Source organism: Pimephales promelas, chromosome 24 (assembly GCF_988280905.1).
Source record: "Pimephales promelas chromosome 24, fPimPro1.hap1.1, whole genome shotgun sequence".
Classification (NCBI taxonomy): domain Eukaryota; kingdom Metazoa; phylum Chordata; class Actinopteri; order Cypriniformes; family Leuciscidae; genus Pimephales; species Pimephales promelas.
In genome coordinates, this window is record NC_142792.1 from 2011535 (window position 1) to 2029611 (window position 18077).

At 38.5% G+C, this 18077-nt stretch overlaps 2 protein-coding genes across 4 annotated transcripts in view; both read right to left on the reverse strand.

Moving 5' to 3' along the window:
• The window catches only part of grm8a (glutamate receptor, metabotropic 8a), a 192345-nt gene extending 188332 nt beyond the window's left edge, over positions 1 to 4013 (reverse strand). Inside the window, exons 1-2 of one of the 2 annotated variants that reach the window (XM_039660684.2) lie at positions 3904 to 4013; positions 1245 to 1975 (exon numbers count right to left, since the gene is read on the reverse strand). In XM_039660684.2, the coding sequence (XP_039516618.2) occupies positions 1245 to 1751 (507 nt within the window). In that variant the 5' untranslated portion in view covers positions 1752 to 1975; positions 3904 to 4013. Of the gene's footprint in view, positions 1 to 1244; positions 1976 to 3754; positions 3776 to 3903 lie in introns of those variants that run through there. The other variant, XM_039660685.2, reaches the window with a different exon arrangement.
• An 824-nt stretch (positions 4014 to 4837) lies between these two features.
• znf800b (zinc finger protein 800b) lies at positions 4838 to 17525 on the reverse strand. 2 transcript variants are annotated; one of them, XM_089127003.1, is made up of 6 exons: positions 17345 to 17525; positions 15500 to 15629; positions 11564 to 11659; positions 11315 to 11446; positions 8392 to 9511; positions 4838 to 5685 (listed from the first exon to the last, which is right to left on the reverse strand). In XM_089127003.1, coding segments are annotated over exons 2-6 (1455 nt in total). In that variant the 5' UTR covers positions 15606 to 15629; positions 17345 to 17525; the 3' UTR covers positions 4838 to 5684. The 2 variants fall into 2 exon arrangements, with proteins under 2 accessions (XP_088983129.1, XP_039516641.2); XM_039660707.2 differs by having other exon boundaries at positions 8392 to 9493; positions 17345 to 17522.
• Positions 17526 to 18077: the final 552 nt, after the last annotated feature.

Sequence of the window (18077 nt, forward strand, 5' to 3'; positions counted from 1 at the left end):
AAAGTTTTTGATTTTTTTCACCATATAATGGACTTCAATGGGGTATGCTATAATATAACCACCATTCACAACAAATACAAACTCTGGCCTCATTCCCACGTCCCTCGTAATGTTGGCAATCGTGATGTAGACACATACGTCCCGACATTAGGGCCTGGTCTTGATTGTATTTTCCAATTCCCAAACCTGATTGTTAACAACACACTATGCCCAATTTCCAGGCCCTAGAAAGTTAAAGTTAGACCTCTTATGTGAACCTGCTAACAATGAGTAAAATATGAGACACATCTGCCATGATGACCCCAACAATTTGGTTTAACTTGGAAAATACAGGCTAGTCTCATTGTAGATTTTCACCAACACTATCTCACGGCTGACTCGTACGTATTTTACGAGGTGGCTAATTCATACAATCTCACTCGTACGATTTGTACGATTTGTCTAAACCCAATGTTTAGGGGCGGGGTCAGGGTTAGGTCATTCATATTAATTTGGACAACTCGTAAAATACGTACGATTGAGCAAAAATCATACGAATTTGTACGAAATACCCACTTCGTAAAATAAGTGCGAATTGAGATCGGCATTGTTTTTATTATATTCCCTTTCAATGCCTCGTTCAGGCTGTATATGTTCAGGCATTCCCAGACCCAAGACAGGACCTCTTATGTGACCCTGCTTACCTCAAATATCATAATTTTGGCAAACATGATGGAGACACATCTACCGTGATGACCCCACCTATACCTTTCGACTTAGACCTTTTAACCGCTACACTGCACTATAACAGCCCGTTCTCATCCCAAGTCGTCATATACTGACGCTTTTGCCAATGCGTAGACATCCAACACACATAGCACCATTTAGTGTCAATGGAAGGCGCCTCCTAGTGGTCTAACCCTAAATCTACCCATAACCGAGGCGTGTTATATTGACGCTAAAGGGTGCCATGTGTGTTGGATGTCTACGCATTGGCAAAAGCGTCAGTATATGACGACTTGGGATGAGAATGCGTTGACTATAACCATCATTCACACTCCCAGGCCCTAGAAAGGCAATGTTAGACCTCTTATGTGTACCTTCATCATGTTGGCAAACTTGGCAAATATGTTCCGGTCTTGATAGGTCTGGTCACTCCCACACCTCAGAAAGCCAATTACCAGTTGGACTTGACATCTGTCATCATTGAATACAACTACAGTTTGCTTCCCAATCCCCATAAGAACAAGGTGAGCTTAACTCACCTTAAAGAGCCTCAAGATGTTGGCGACCATGATGGAGACCGAGCTGGCGGCTGCACCAATCACTCCGACGATTTTGTCGGGCTTGGCAAATATGGGCTGGTCTCCATTAGCACAGCGTACATCCGAGCCGTCGCGCTCAATGAGAGCTTGTACAAAGGTGAGCGACTGCTCCAGGGCGTAGGTGTCCCGCGAGCAGGTGTCCAGGATCCGGGCGCCCAGCGTCACGTTGGGTAGCAGCTCTGGGTCTTTGTTGATAAGGTCGATGGCAAACAGCATTGCCTCCAGTCGGTGAATACCCTTCTCCTTCTTTAACTCTCCGCAGGGAACGCCGCGCTCACCCCGGGAATGAACCGGGAACAGGCCACCCAGGATTATGTCGCCATCGAGCCGGATAGAGTGGGCGTATTCAATGGGTGGCATCTCCAACTTCTGGAGAGAGACTGGTGACCAGTAGCATAAGAAGAAGAGGAGCTGGCACTGAGTCCGAATCAAGCGTACAAGATCCATATCCACTGGGCTGTTGGGGGGGGGCAGTGTCAGAAAGTGTTGGGAATTTCCAGGTATAGGGATTGAGGACTAACGGGGAAGCAGGTGGACAGGGACATCCATTCCCATTTCAAAGCTGAAGTCGAGCATCTTGACCACGGGGGACAAACGCCTGGTGTGCATGTCATGTGACTGAGAAGCGAAAGACGTCAGTGCCTCCAACACTCTCACATCTTCAGAAGCATCTAAATGAAAGAAAGCATTGTGTGAGTGGCTGCACGAAGACAAATCAAACATGAATCAGACACGAGCAACAAAGCAAACTCATCAAACGCACGGACATCTTGACAGAAAGGAAATTACATCACAGTCATTTGGTGCTCAGTGTGGTCTTTCATTTCTGCCTCATTGAATAAACAACAAAATCAAGGCCTCTTCCCTCACATTTGCATAGGCAACCAAAGACATTTCGCAGCGAGAGGAAATGTGTCTATTTGCGCGGACAATAGAGCTGTCGGGTTGATGTTTACACTTCAGCTTGTGGATCGGGGAGTAATCAAGGTGAGTTGTGACAGATAGATATTCACAACAGTTATTTTCTTAAGATGCACATATTTTGGGGAAACGGAGATATTTTGATGTTAATATTTAATTATATTAATTATATTTTCAAAAAGAAAGCATACACAGCGAAACTAAAAATTATTCAGTCACCCTGCTATCCTAACTTACACAAATTAACTATAGTGTCCTGCTCTACCACTAGTAAAAAAAAAAAAAAAAAATCTATATGTTGTCTGGATAAATTTTGGTTTGACTGCATATTTATACACCACACTAGGCTCCAAAACCAAGGTAGTTCACACTGTTGTTGGCACACACACACACACACACACACACACACACACACACACACACACCAGGCACATAAAACATTTTAGAGAGTCGAGACAGAGAGAGCCACTCGTAAAACACCTCCACATCTCCACTAGAATGGAGAGCCATCGTTTGATTACGCACAGTTACGCACAGCCTCGCGCTTCCGAGAGAGAGAGAGAGAGAGAGAGACACGCACACGCGCGCGCGCGCTGCGCAATCCCCCGCCTCCGTGCGCCAAGAGCATCACTCCACACCGTAAAGGAAGTCCACTGCACACTTCTCAATGAGATTGAGCTCTCCTGGTGAACCACTAATGCCACTGAAATCCCCACACTAACCCAGACACTGTGGGAAGATCCCCTCATTATTCCCGTGAACTTTAGAACCTTCAGAAGAACATTCGAAACGTTCTGTTTTAGAACAATGGCTATCTGTTCTAGCTTCTCTTGTATTCTATTTTCTGTTCTCTGTTTTTCTTCTCCAGTCATCTTTGGGGAAGACTAGTGCGCATTCGCTTGAAAATGCATTTGCATATAAGATGGTCTATGCATAATTGGATTTGTTTCAGAGTCATATTCTTCTAGTTTGCACGATTAATCTCTATGAGAGCTCAGGTCTTCTCTCTCTTCCAGACACAGACGGAGTTATTACCCTGGCAGTCGCAGTGTGCCCCATTTCTCTTTTTAATTTACACGAATCAGTATGTGTCAAGCAGAACCATCTCATATTTCCACCAGGAGAACCTGTCTCGTAGGAATCCAGAGCTCTCTCAACTGCAGTTGGAGAAAAAAAATACAATCGCGTGCAATTGAGTTTTGAGTCTGTTAATGATATTCACATTAAGCACGCGCATTTCTGATTCATTTCTGAATTTATAACACACGTGTGTATGAATCAGCATGCATGCGTGTGCATTTACGCACATTTCTTCGATGCAATGCAATGATTCATAATCAACACAGCCTCTGCATTCTCCCTCATGTCTTAATAAACATGCAATGTCTCAATAAAAGCGCAACTATTGCGTCTAAAACAATAAAGTGCTGTTAAGTGAACATTGTCATCTTAAAAACAAGTAACAACTGCAACATTCCTCCAGGTCTCAGTAACACAATAAAACACAAGTTATTTGTTTGATCACTCACAGTTTTCGCGCTCAAAAGATTTCCATGATCAACATTACAAACAAAAGAACGAGCAGATCATATTTTTCTCCTAGATTATTATACTTTCAGCATAAAAACAGTATTTTAAAACACACTCAGATGGAAGTGCAGAAGATGTGAGATCTTACCTCCTCTCTGCCCTCAGATGCTGGTTTGTGGTGCTGAAATGAACAGCGCATCACCAAAATCCTCCCTCTCTCTCTCTCTCTCTCCCTCTCTCTCTCGTGCATCATTGCAGTCTTAAATGAAGAATGCTCTCATTTCAGAAGGAAAACGCACAGGATGGTTTCCTCGGAACGATTAAGGAAACACCCACTCTTGCGCACACAAAAAATTGATGCAGAAGAGCAGAAATAGTTGAAGAAAGGAGAGACTAAATGCAAGAATGTGAAGAAAGATTCGAACGTAAATTTGAAATAAATATAATTTATATCTACAAAAACTGCATTAACGCGCATTTCAGTGTTTAGTGTCAATATTATGATGTCTGGTGGAGTCATCTATCGCATTTTTTTTGGATGTACTCTAAATTACCCTAGTTCAATTAATTGATTTAATGAGTGTGGATGCAAAAAAGTAGCCTCGTTTCTAACTCTCTTCAGCATGCAAAGGCTACTATTATTATATTCAGTCGTTATTTTGACCACATCTACAACTAACTAAAGAAACATCTGAATAAATTTAAACAGAAAAAAATAATTGTGGGCAATATCAGCTTTGGTTGCCATATCCTTCACCAGCTGGTTTATAAACAGTGCACTATTGCCCTCTAGTGGTGTCAAAAATATTTGCTCACTCATTATACTCAAACTACTCAGCAGAACCTCAAATATTCACTACTGCACTCTTTGGGATTTAGAATCCTTTAGCCTTTCTATAATCAATAATAAATTCATATGCATATACAGAACGAGAGTGAAGTGTTAGATGGGCTAATATTGATTAAAAAGAAGAGAATGCAAAATTCCTTTAAAACTTCACTTTTTTAAATTATTTTTTATATAAATTATATTAAAAAAAACTTTTTTATATTATTTGAGACAAATAAAGAAAGAAAAACAATGCATATGCTAGTTTTTTGTTTATTGTTGGTCAATACAAAGAAAACTGAAAAAATTCATACTAATAACACTTCAATATCCGTCAAGAAGTTCCAGAGAATCTACAGATATGCACAGTGAATGCATCTGAAGACGTGAATAGACAAATGAAGAGCGTAAAATAACATAAGAAGAATCTAAAACGGATCCCATTCGAATTAATGAGAGAACTACAGGAGGACACAACTAAACAAATCTCATATAAAGTGCTTCACCTGCAGTTCACACAAGCTCATCTACCCCAGAGCATGTGTTTGTTCAAGCATAAAACATCCCTTTCCCTTAATATAACTGAAGCGGAGTCTGAGCTCATGCCGTTCCAGTGGTCTTCAGTATCCAGTGATGGAGAAGAAACACATCCAGATGTTGTCACTGAATACCAACGAGCCTGATGGGAGTCAATGCCAGCGTTCAGAGGCCGAGGGCAACAAGAGCATGTGTGTCTTGAATCTGCGCCTGAGGCCGGTTCACTACAACTGGACCCTGAAACAATCGCCTGGACGTTATTGGATGGAAATGTCAAATCTTAATGATGTCAGCGGGGGAATAGACATATATATATTTCCTCTTACATCCGAGAGTGGTCAGAACCCCTCATAAACAGATACCAGAGCACCGCTGAAAATACTGTACCGTTATTCTCCAATGTGTGTGTTTGGGATGACAGAAAAGCCCCTAAAAGCCCAAACGCACATTTCTGAGGGTTTCCTATACCCTACGAACTGATGATGGGCTTTTCTTTGTCACTTCACTGTCCAGTATGTCTTTCCACCGTCGCTGCCAGAAGTCCAGATCGCTGCCAGAAAACATCTAATGAAGGGAGACAGGAAAGTTAGAAAGAGACACCAAAACAGTATGATAGAAAGTTATTATGAAGTCTCAGAAATGTGCCATGGTAAAACCATATTTTTATGGGCACGTACTATAGTAATATATCATGAGTGTCTTGGAGTTCCTTGTAAGTTACATAATGGTCAGTTAAAAACGTATTTATATATATGTATTAAATAAATATTTATTTTAAATATTTGTATTATAATCTAGCAATGTATTATTATCATTATTATATAGAGTAGCTGACATACTAAATGTTAAATTATTTAAGTCCTATATTTTGTCACTAGTTTATCACTTAAGTAACCAGTTTGTTGCTTAAGTCACTAGTTTATTTCTTAAGTAACCAGTTTATTGCTTAAGTCAGTAGTTTATTGCTTAAGTAACCAGTTTATTGCTTAAGTCACTAATGACTTAAGCAATAAACTAGTGACTTAAGCAATAAACTGGTTACTTGAGCAATAAACTAGTTACTTAAGCAATAAACTGGTTACTTATGCAATAAACTATTGCTTAAGGAACTAGTTTATTGCATAAGTAACCAGTTTATTGCATAAGTAACCAGTTTATTGCTTAAGTAACTAGTTTATTGCTATGTAACTAGTTTATTGCTTAAGGAACTAGTTTATTGCATACGTAACCAGTTTATTGCATAAGTAACCAGTTTATTGCTATGTAACTAGTTTATTGCTTAAGGAACTAGTTTATTGCATAAGTAACCAAACTAGTTACATAGCAATAAACTGGTTACTTATGCAATAAACTGGTTACGTATGCAATAAACTAGTGACTTAAGCAATAAACTGGTTACTTAAGCAATAAACTAGTGACTTAAGCGATAAACTAGTTACTTAAGCAATAACCTAGTTACTTAAGCAATAAACTAGTGACTTAAGCAATAAACTAGTGACTTAAGCAATAAACTAGTGACTTAAGCGATAAACTAATTACTTAAGCAATAAACTAGTTACTTAAGCAATAAACTGGTTACTTATGCAATAAACTGGTAACTTGAGCAATAAACTAGTAACTTGAGCACTTAAGTCACTAGTTTATTGCTTAAGTAACTAGTTTATCGCTTAAGTCACTAGTTTATTGCTTAAGTAACTAGTTTATCGATTAAGTAACTAGTTTATCGCTTAAGTCACTAGTTTATTGCTTAAGTAACTAGTTTATCGCTTAAGTAACTAGTTTATTGCTCAAGTAACTAGTTTATTGTGTAAGTAACGCTGCCACATGTGGACTGGGAGCAGCGGGTAATCCAGCCTTCATGTGTTTTCCTGTTAGATGGACTGACTGCAACCCAGAGACCAACACCAGCACTGAGACCCAAAGGAACAAGTGAAATACTAACTGTCAGAGTGACGTATGGACTTCCACCATGGGGAGAAAATGGAGCATTAACTGGGAAAAAGCAAATCAAGAATGGTCATGGATAGCCAAGGCAACTCCGTCACCCTTACTTGACGATCAGAGAGCTTCTCTTGTCTCTCGGGTCATGTGACAGAGCAGTGTGATTAATACGAGCCCTGTTTCCAAAGACACGGGTGAGTTATCTTAATTTCTTCTTAAAGAAGCCCCCCTCACCGCTCTTTAAAGCTCGAGGTGAGACGGGTCGGCCTGATTTCCAGGGCCTTGCAGTGGCATCCATGCTTCATTCTCCTGTGCTGGAAGTCCACCCTGGGATTTCTCTTATTCATTAGCAGCAAGGCTGCAGTAACAATCCGCCAATCAAAGCACAATTCCTCTCTCTACACACCGTCTCCTTCACCATCGGAGTTCAGAGGTAGAACGAACACATGCTAGCACAGGACATTACTAGTGAGCTTCCCACCTACACAGCTCCTGATCTTGCATCAGGATAGAGCCTAAATGTAGGCATGAGAATATTACAACCGTCTGAGATGTTTTGGCCAGTATCCAATTGCAGAATGCATTGTGATGACGTGATCTGCCTTCTGAGATGTTCTGGCCACATTAGAAAGCAGAATTGCAAGCATCTTTTGTCAAGAACGCAATGAGGTGATCGCCATTTTGAGATGTTTTGGCCAAATACAAACAAAGGCAGAATTGCATGCATATTTGTAGGGAATGCAACTGCAGAATGCATTGCGATGAAGTGATCTGCTTTCTGAGATGTTTTAGCCAAATTTGTCAAGAAAGCATTGCAAGTTGGTGGACAAAGCAGACAAGAAATAAAGTATTGCGAAAAATAACCATGTAGTGTTGAGTAGTGCTGTGTTGAAAAAAAATTATTTAATTTTCATATTCATTTCTAAAGATTGATCCGTAGCTCAGAGAATCGATTTATTAATAGGCCTACATTTTCCCCGTTAACTTTAACTTGCCGCGAGTGATCCCTATGTGCGCATTGAAAGCTTTGACTCAGCGTGCACATTGTTACGACAATGGACTTTGATTCATTAAACCATTCAACTGCAATTCATTTGCAGTTGAATGTCTACAATAATAGTATCAATATGTTGCATAAGTACAGTCCTGTAATTCAGGTAACAGCTGGAAAAAATGCTTTTTTCAGAAACAATTATCTAAATCTCGAAGATCGGATCGAATCGGATAACGATAATCGATTCAAGATCTTGAGAATCGGAATCGATTCTTGAAATTTGAATGGAAACCCAGCTCTAGTGTTGAGCATGACTCATTAGGAGATGCACTCACCAAAGCATGACCTTCGATCTTGTTCTGATCCCTGTGGTCTTTAGATGGCTTCTCTTGTGCAACCCTAGGTACCTTGCCTTTTTAAAGCTCTGTCCACAGGTGTTGCACACATGCAGAGACTTCTTATTCACACTCCCTTTTGGGCTACCGGCCTTCCCTTTTTTGCCATTGGCTCCTTTCCCAGTCTTCAAGGTCTTGCGCATCACGCCGGGTGCTTTCAGGTTCCTGCGAGTCGTATATGGCGAAGCGTGGCTGTGTTGGACTTTCACTTCCTCTCGACCTTGATCTTTGGCGTCTTCTTTGCTCAACACGACCTCCGCCGGCTTCTTGACGGCGTAGCTCTCCAGCGACGACGAGATCCGGCAAATGTAGGAGGACTTCTTCTTGTGGAAGTCCGAGAGATGGCGGAGCACGTCTCTTTTGCGGCGTGTCTTGTAACGGCAGAGCGGACAGCTGTAAAACTTGACAAAGAAGTCCGTGCCGTTGTCCGTGTGCAGCTCGATGTGTTTCTCCAGGTTTTGCACGGAGCTGAACGAACGTTTGCAGAGCTTGCAGAAGCGCGACTTGAAGTCAAAGCCCGCGGAGATCCCGGCTTTGGACTTCACCTTGTCCTCTTTGGGGCTCTGGGAGTTACAGGAGGAGCCGGGACTGTCTGGAGCTTTCCCGTTCACCATTTTCTTGGATTCGGACGTGGGATCAGTAGAGCTGGTGGAGGAACCGGAGGATATAATCTTGTGAACACTTTGCAGGTGTCTCTTAAGGTGACCTCGAACCCTGTATGTCTTATTGCAGAGGAGGCATCTGCAGGAGTCATCCTGATGCTCCATGTTTTCCTCTGTATCTTCCTTTCCTTTGTCCATGCTATCTCCTTCATCAATGCGATTCTTCTCCGCTTCATCGTCAGAGTCGGATAGGTCGTGTCTCCAGCTCTCTGTGGTCGTGTGGTTGGGACTCAGGTCATCTTCTCTCGACAGGTACTGGTACACGGCATTCTGGTTGCTGGCAATGGGCTCAAATTTCAGGACGTATTCCTCTTTATCCGAGCACGAATAGATGGCTTCAATAAGGTCTTTCGTGCTTTTTTTGTCATCTCCAGAGGGGTCTAGAAGACACACCGGAACTAGGCGTTGGTTAATGGGATCGTATTATGGAAAACAGCTTTTTTTAATATTACATTTAGAAATACTATAACACTAGATATCCCTTTTGAAACTAACCTGCAAAAATGAGTTCAGATATCAAATTCAGTTATAAAATCACAACCAGGGTAAGAAATTAACTTTTCTATTCAATTGTAATTGATTTTCAGGGGCATTTATTAAAGAATTACATTATTAAACATTAGTGTTGTCTAATTATTATATTGATTCAGTTGATTTAATTGCTCAGAACAGGCGTGTAACCAATAAAATGCTAACAACAACATCAACAAACGCAAATGAAGCTGATGTTTACTGGGCTAGATTCTGTTTTAAGGTGGAATAATTGCATAATGTTATGAGATTAGTCTCATTTTATTACAAATTATATTTAAAAAAATCTAAATAATTAAAAAACAGGAACTAAATGTAATACATTTTCACTTTTACTTTAAATCACGACGGTAGTTATCAATTGTGTGATTTATTTTGTTCAGTTTAAAGACCCTTATCACAAAAATAAAAGGATCGACGGCATACAGTAATGCATCCTGATGAATGGCAGTGTAAAATGTGTTATAGTTAAAACAATCAAATTTACATATAGAAGTCTTTCTTAAAAGTACAGTAGCACAAACACTAAATAAGATCGCGCAATTAGATACTGGAAGATAAACAGAACGGGCAGAATCAACGTCACCAAAACATAATTACGGAAAATATCATGGCAAACTCAGACCGATAAAGGCCGATATACAAATATTTTTTGGTTTCAAAATCCGATATATATTTAATTATTTCAGAAACGCGCAACAAAACATTAACAGATTTCCCTAACATTAGTTATTTGTAGTTATTTATTAGTTTGAACTAAAATAATATGATAATGCATTTTAAAAAGACACTTGTTTCTTTTATTGTCACAACAGAACAGACTGATGATAGCGGCATTAGCTAGCTTTGTGGTTAGCAAGACTATAATGAGCCATAATTTAGCAATGGATAACATAATAGTGCCAATTGTAAAACATACAACAGGCCAAGGAGAGATGATACGTCTCATTGCTATAAATGTCACGCGCTAGTAAAGAAATACTTCAATCACATGGTCAAAAGTTAAAAGGACAGTCAGTCAACTACACTGTAACAACATAACGTAACTATTACTAGCTAAATCCGCTTCTCTCTCGGCTTATTTAACAGCAGCAAAACTGGACATGATAGTCGCAAATTTGTCATGCTTATTTGAGAACTGATGGGAATGTTCTTTTAATTGTTATTCAAGCAATGACCAACTCAACGAGTGTTGCCAACAGGAACGGTGTAGAGTGCCCTCTGGTGGAGGGAACTATACAACTCCAACACTTACGACATGGTTCAAGCGTGTTTCGTCCGTTTTTATTTTATTTTTGAAATATTCATTTATCGGCCATTATAACTGCCGATACCGATTGTTTGGAAAATGCCTAATATCGGCCGATAATATCGGTCTGCCTCTAGTTTGGATACAAAGTGGAAAAAATGCTGGAAAAAAAGTTATTTTTCTTTGGTTTTAAAGAAAACAGTCGTACTATTATTAGAAAAAGAATGTAAACAGGAAGTAAAACTACCATATCCAAACTTAAGCCCCTCCCCCCATGCACACATCATCACATGGGCGTGGCCTCTTGCCCTCCCACTATAACAGGGGCAAAGAGCAGAATAATCAATGTTACCGTTTCACCCTGTATGTGTGTGTGTGTGTGTGAATTGAATGAACCGCAGAAAGGCGATATTATACTAACCATCAGGAGTGAAACAATAGATTTCCTTGTGCTTGATGAGATTGGGAAGGCCACGGAAGAGACTGCGGCAGAGTTTGCACTCAAAGATTGTGTCCACCTCTTTTAGGAGAATGTGTTTGAGCTGTGCAGTGCCTGCATATAAACACAAGAGGGCAGGGATACGAGTCATTGAGATTCGAGAACAACGAACGAACGAACTTCATCGAAAGTACTACTATGATTATAAAGAGGTGAGGAAACACAAAGCACCTGTGCGGAAACATTCGATGATCTGATGGATGCCGGATTTGGACGTGAGCATCTGTGTTTGTAGCAGAGCGGGATCTCCAGGTTCTGTGGAATAAACTGCGCCAGAAAAACACATCGTTATTGCACTTAGAACAGCCTCAATGCACATTCACACCACAGACAATAACTTTACCACGCTATTACCATGAATTATCGCCAGTGGTGGAGGAAGTACTGAATCTCAGTACTTAAGTAAATAACCAGATACATATTTACTTTAGTAAAAGTAGAAGTGACACAATGACAACCATACTTAAGTAAAAAGTACCTGATTTTAAATGTACTTTAAGTATTAAAAGTAAAAGTACTTGCATAACAATTTATTCTCTTAATGTCTATTTTCTAATGATTAATAAAACATTTAATTCTAACTCATTCAACCTAATACTGATGTTCAATAATGATGGAAAAAATTGTTGTCAGCATTTCTGAAACAAGCTTGCAATTAGGCAATATACACATCATGCTTATCCTTACTATATGTTAATAACTATTTTTTGGCATTAAACGCGATTAATTTATGGTGTAATTCTGAACCTCTTGGCTTGCCATAATCCTAACCAAACGTATATTACACACGGTGCATTTCCTATGCACGTAAAAACACATTTTCGGGTATAAATTGTACGATAAACGCACTGCGTGCGAGACGCATTTAGTTGATGTATCCATGGCAACCAAACGTCACTGGTGAGACAAACGTGCAACGAACGGATGGTCAGATTACGTTTGGCAGGGGAAAAACTGATCAGAAAATGTAATGAAAATGTAACAGAAGTTGTAGAAATGTAGTGGAGTAGAAAGTAGAATAATTGCTGCAAAATGTAACAAAGTAAAAGTAAAGAGTATGCACTATTTATTCTACTTAAGTAAAGTAAAGATACGTGAAAAATGTACTTAAGTAAAGTAACAAAGTATTTGTACTTCGTCACATTCCACACACGGATTATCGCTTCGATTATCAAGAGAACGGTCGACTCGATACCAATGTGTTATCAGACCTAAGGTTCATTTTGCAGGTGTAACCAGGGAATAGAAAAGAAAATGTGACGTCCTTCCTTTGCATCACAGAAAACACCCAATGAATCAAGAGCCTCGGTTATAATACTGCCTATCTCTCTCATGACAGGCTGAATCTCATTACTCACAAATGATGATCTGAAGTCTAGCTTGCTGTGCTCATGCCAGTATGTTTTGGATGGCAGATCTCACTGATATGAATCATATCCATTCAGCTTTCTAAATGAGACTTTATTAAAGTCTGCATTATTGATGGCCGCTGCCACTGTCTCGATGAGTGTTTGCGAAAGCATCTGGCTCTGAAACAAAAGCCTTGATTTAACACTGCATAAATCGGATCACATCTCTTACGTTTGCCAATATTTCACGGTTGTGATTAATGAAGCGCTAGTTTGTGGAGAACATTACAGAAAATAGGGAATATCGTGTAAAAGCTCAGTAATTCAACTTAAAAGGTGAAACTAATAAATTATATAGACTCTAGTGAGATATTTAAAGCCGTTATTTGTTATAGTTTTGATGATTATGGCTTATAGCTTATAAAAACCTACATTTGAATTTGGGGTTTTCATAGCGGTCAGCCATAATCATCAAAATCATAACAAATAACGGCTTGAAATATCTTATTAGAGTCTATATAATATATTGATTTCACCTTTTATGTTGAATTACTGAAGTTTTCGAGTTACTCAACTCGTAGTATTATTATTGCTCAATCTATCGTGGTGATTTGAACAAACAAAGCCCCATTTTCTTTCAAATCTAGAGATGTAGCGCTTATCTAAAACGAGCATTTTGCGTCACTAGAGCTATAAGGGAACAGATACACAGTGGGAGACAGTAACTCTTCACTACATGAGGAGGTGGAAAATCAATCGTGTGTAAAATACGGGGCATGAACACAGCTGTGGATAAAGCGACCAATCAGTCAGAGATTGATGATGGGGATGCTGGGGAATTTATGGCTGGAACGCAGCGGTGTGTTTAGAGAGGTCCTCAGAGACTCGCCTTATATTGCAGGTGTTTTATGTCTGTGTGAGGGATTTTTCCTGGCTGGAAATCGGCCAATATAAGGACCGATAGGTGAGGAGCTGGCCGTCTACAATCGCCACTTCAACACCACTGACTGATGCTTCTGGTCCACCAGACCGTTCAGTCGGTCCATTACAGCCCAAGGGGACACATTTAGCACTTGTCCAATGGTAGGTGAAAGAAAAATTGGTTTTGGCTGGTAAATGACACTTGATTGACTCACTAGTTGCCCGAAAGTAGTACATGACAGGGTTGTTATTGTTATAACTGTAAGTTAAACTATTAAAAATCGGTTTTCGGTGACTGAAATTAAGCTGAAATAATAGAATGTATTAATATAAGATGATATTAGTTTTGTTGGGCAACTAATAAATCTAAATAAATAAATAACTATGTTGATGTTGAAGTAGTAAAATTACTAAAACTTTAAAATTCATAATAAATGCTAATTCAAAATATAAAAAAAATAAACAAAACTAATAGAAATGCCAAAAACATAAGAAACATTACTAAAGCTTAAACGGAAAATATAAAAGCTGATTTAAAATGTTAAATAAAAATGACAAATAAAAAAAAAATTATAATAAAACTTTATAAAAGCTAATTCAAAATATCACATTTTAAAAAAGTAAATAAAAAATTACTAAAGCACTAAACAAATGTTCTAATTTAAATGAATTACTTAAATTACTAAAACTTTAAATTTAAAAATAAATGCCAATTCAAAATATTAACAAATAAATAAAACTAATAAAAATGCCAAAAACATAACAAACGTTGCTAAAGCTTAAATTATAATGTAAACGGAAAATATAAAAGCTAATTTAAAATGTTAAATAAAACAAAAAAATACAAATAAAAAAAAATATAATAAAACTTTAAAATCATAATAAAATGCAAAATATAAAAGCTAATTCAAAATATCAAATTGTAAAAAAGTAAATAAAAAATTACAAAAGCACTAAACAAATTTACTAATTTAAATTATTAAAACTTTAACATTAAAAATAAATGCTAATTCAAAATACTAATAGAAATGCCCAAAACATAACAAACATTACTAAACCTTAAATTATAATGAAATCGAAAATTATAAAAGCTAATTTAAAGCGTAAAAAAGACAACAACAAAAAATCATAATAAAACCGTAAAAAAAATATAAAAGCTAATTCAAAATATCAAATTTAAAAAAGTAAATAAAAATTACAAAAATTACACTAAATAAATTTAATAATTTGAATATAAAAATAAAAGCCAATTCAAAATATGAATCAGCACTTTAATACAGCAGTATATAAATAATATTAAAATAACACTGCTGAGATCGTTCAAAGGAACTAAGTTAACTACAAAATACAAAGTGGAAAAAATGCTGGAAAAAAAGTTATTTTTCTTTGGTTTTAAAGAAAACAGTCGTACTATTATTAGAAAAAGAATGTAAACAGGAAGTAAAACTACCATATTCAAACTTAAGCCCCTCCCCCCATGCACACATCATCACATGGGCGTGGCCTCTTGCCCTCCCACTATAACAGGGGCAAAGAGCAGACCAATCAATGTTACCGTTTCACCCTGTATGTGTGTGTGTGTGATGGGGCGTGACCTCTGTAAGGGTCACAGACTCTAGTGGCCCCTACTGAGTGAAGGACAATAGCCGGCACTGGAGGAATTTGCTGTAATCCTCTAATGTCGAAGGATCAGAGCGGATGGGCCGCTATTAAAGTGCATTCGGATTATGTCCGTTCATGTGGACAGGTCAGAATGGATCCTATTGGTCAAGTTAAAATGCGTGTCATAGATGACATTCACATTATTCATTTAATATTCATTTAAGTGAAAGTTCACCTAGCGTCTTGCTCGCATGGTCAGGCCCGGGTACAACGGCCTCTCCTGTGATGTCATCCGTCTGGCAAGACTTCTCATTGGCTGGGGTCGAACGGGGTTCCTCCATCTCTACAGCACTTCAGACGTGCCTCTGTGGAGAAGGAGAACAGCGGATCAATGAACAGTGACTCCAAACTGTACTGAAGAGATGTCCGCACTATCGGTAACGCATTACAAGTAACATTAGTTATGTAATCAGATTACTTTTTCAAGTAACTAGTAATGCATTACTTGTGTATTTGCAACACAATATCTGAGTTACGTTTATAAATAAGTAATTCAGTATTCCTCAAAATGAATAAAAACAGTGATAATAAGTCATAATAATGCAAACCTGCAATAATTAAAATGTTAAATGACACAAAATATACTTTATGTATTTAATCTGACTTTATTAACCAATGTCTTTGCTGCTGACCTTCAATGATCTAACTGAACCATAGTAATAAGATAAACGTCGCATTTGTGTTTCACTATTTTGCCGAAGTTGAACTTTCTTTTCCTGCGTCCTCTTCTGCAGAACAGCTGAAGGTTTGTTTGAGTTGCGCCCTCTACTGTACAGGAGTGAACTTGCATTCCCATCAGCCTGAGGGTTATTCATTTCTCTTTTGGTGTGAAAGGGCCCTTAAATTTGGCAAAAACAGAACTTTTTATATTGTTTAACCCCTTAAATGTCACGTCCCACAGGTGGGACGTTTCCCACTATATTTTTAAAACAATAATATCTTAAGTAATATCGACATACTATATATCATTTGAAAGCTTACAATCTCCAGTTTCCAAATTTGGAGATAAGATAGCATCTATTCATAAATCAACGTTACATCAAGTTACGTCTGCCTATTCTCCTACATGTTGAGTCAAAATCTCCTGAAGACTGCCAGTCTGAAAACTCAGAAGTGTGTGAAGTGAATTGTTCTGCAAGACTTTGCTTAAGTATGATGTTGGAGAATGTACTGTACTTGATTGAGTGCTATAGAAAATGAACACTTGCATCCAAGAAACCAGCTGACAATGACTTTATCTGTCATCATCAAATGTCCAAAACCTATAAAATCAGTTTCTGGTGAGTTTAATGCTGTTTTGGTTTGTCCAAGAAGTGAGGACATTCAGAAATGGTGTTAAAACAAGTTGCTTCTCAACGCTTTTATTGCATCAAACTAACATCTAAGTTACTAAGTAGAAACGTTTTTGCTCGGATACTTTGACTTTTGTTTGAGTAAAAATGTTGTCACTCTAAACGGCCAACATATTTTTTCAGTATTTTTAAAACTTTAATCCACAATCTGAAACTACCAAAGTTCACACTAACGAGCCAGCTACGAGGAAGAACCGCATACAACGCGTTTTTAAACCCGCAGACGATTTACGCAAATGGAAAAATCATAAAAACGTAATCAAACACGGAAAATAAACTTTACAGCACATCAACATCCAGCCGCGCGGAACCGAACCTCAGGCACGCGCTGCGCTTTGCTCGTCATTGCGCGCGGCGCTGGAGAGCCTCGCGCCATTGCGCGCGCTCTCCTGAGTCACACTTGATAAATATCACAACAAAACACAAACAGTGTTGCTAACAACAGTCATCCGCATCTAATAAACTAGTTACAACTTTTATAATCACGCGCGGAATCAAAACCGATCGTCTCTTCGTCATCCACAAGCCGAACAACAAAACCATGACGCCATTTTCTGCAAAACAACCGCGTTCGGGGAGGAAACGCGACGCTTTTGCGCGTTTAAAACGCACGTAAACCGCTAAATCAAAGGTCGCAAGGCTTCAACGAAGCTTTTAGGTGTTCTTACCGATATAATCCACAGATTCCCGGAAGATACTTCGACTGTGTGAGCTCTTGGATGGTGTGTGTGACGCCTCCGCGCGCATGAATGTGAGTCTCCAGCACATGCACGTGCCCTGCTGAGCAAACACTGGAGATCTATCAGGGTCCGTGACCTAGCGCTTAAAGATCCGGGCTGGACCGAGAAGCTGGGGGGTTCGAGTCGCTAGCACCCATCGACACATTTAGCTACAACATTTGATCAGACTAATGCCAATGCAAATAAACGGCAGTTTAAAAGTTTAACCTTTCTAATAAAGAATATTTCGGGCAATAGTGACATTTTAACTGTCTTAGAAGTCATTCCAATTGACTATAAAAGTTCGTTTATAAATGTAAAAAGTTCGTTCTTTCCATATTTTTGTTATTACGTTTTTATTGTTTTTAAAAACCTAGTATAAAAGTTATTTTAAAGTTAGGCTAATTATAAGTTATACATACTACAATAAAGTCATGTTTCTTATTAGTATGGTTGTTGAATAAAGTGAGATTAAATGCATACTTTTTAAGATGGATGCCACTTTAAATAGATGGATGATGGACAGATAGATACTGATATAGGCTATATAAATAGACTGATAGATAGACAGATAGATGACATACAGATAGATTAGATAGGCAGATGGATGATAGACAGACAGTTAGATACAAATATAGTCCTGATAGATAGGCAGTCAGATAGACAGTCAGATGGATGATAG

Coding starts and splice junctions, on each gene's coding strand:
- znf800b (XM_089127003.1), bottom strand. CDS start 15,605: ATGGAGGAACCCCGTTCGACCCCAGCCAATGAGAAGTCTTGCCAGACG. Junction 11,660..15,499: donor CCATGCGAGCAAGACGCTAG/GTGAACTTTCAC, acceptor TTTCTGGCGCAG/TTTATTCCACAGAACCTGGA. Junction 11,447..11,563: donor CATCGAATGTTTCCGCACAG/GTGCTTTGTGTT, acceptor GTTTATATGCAG/GCACTGCACAGCTCAAACAC.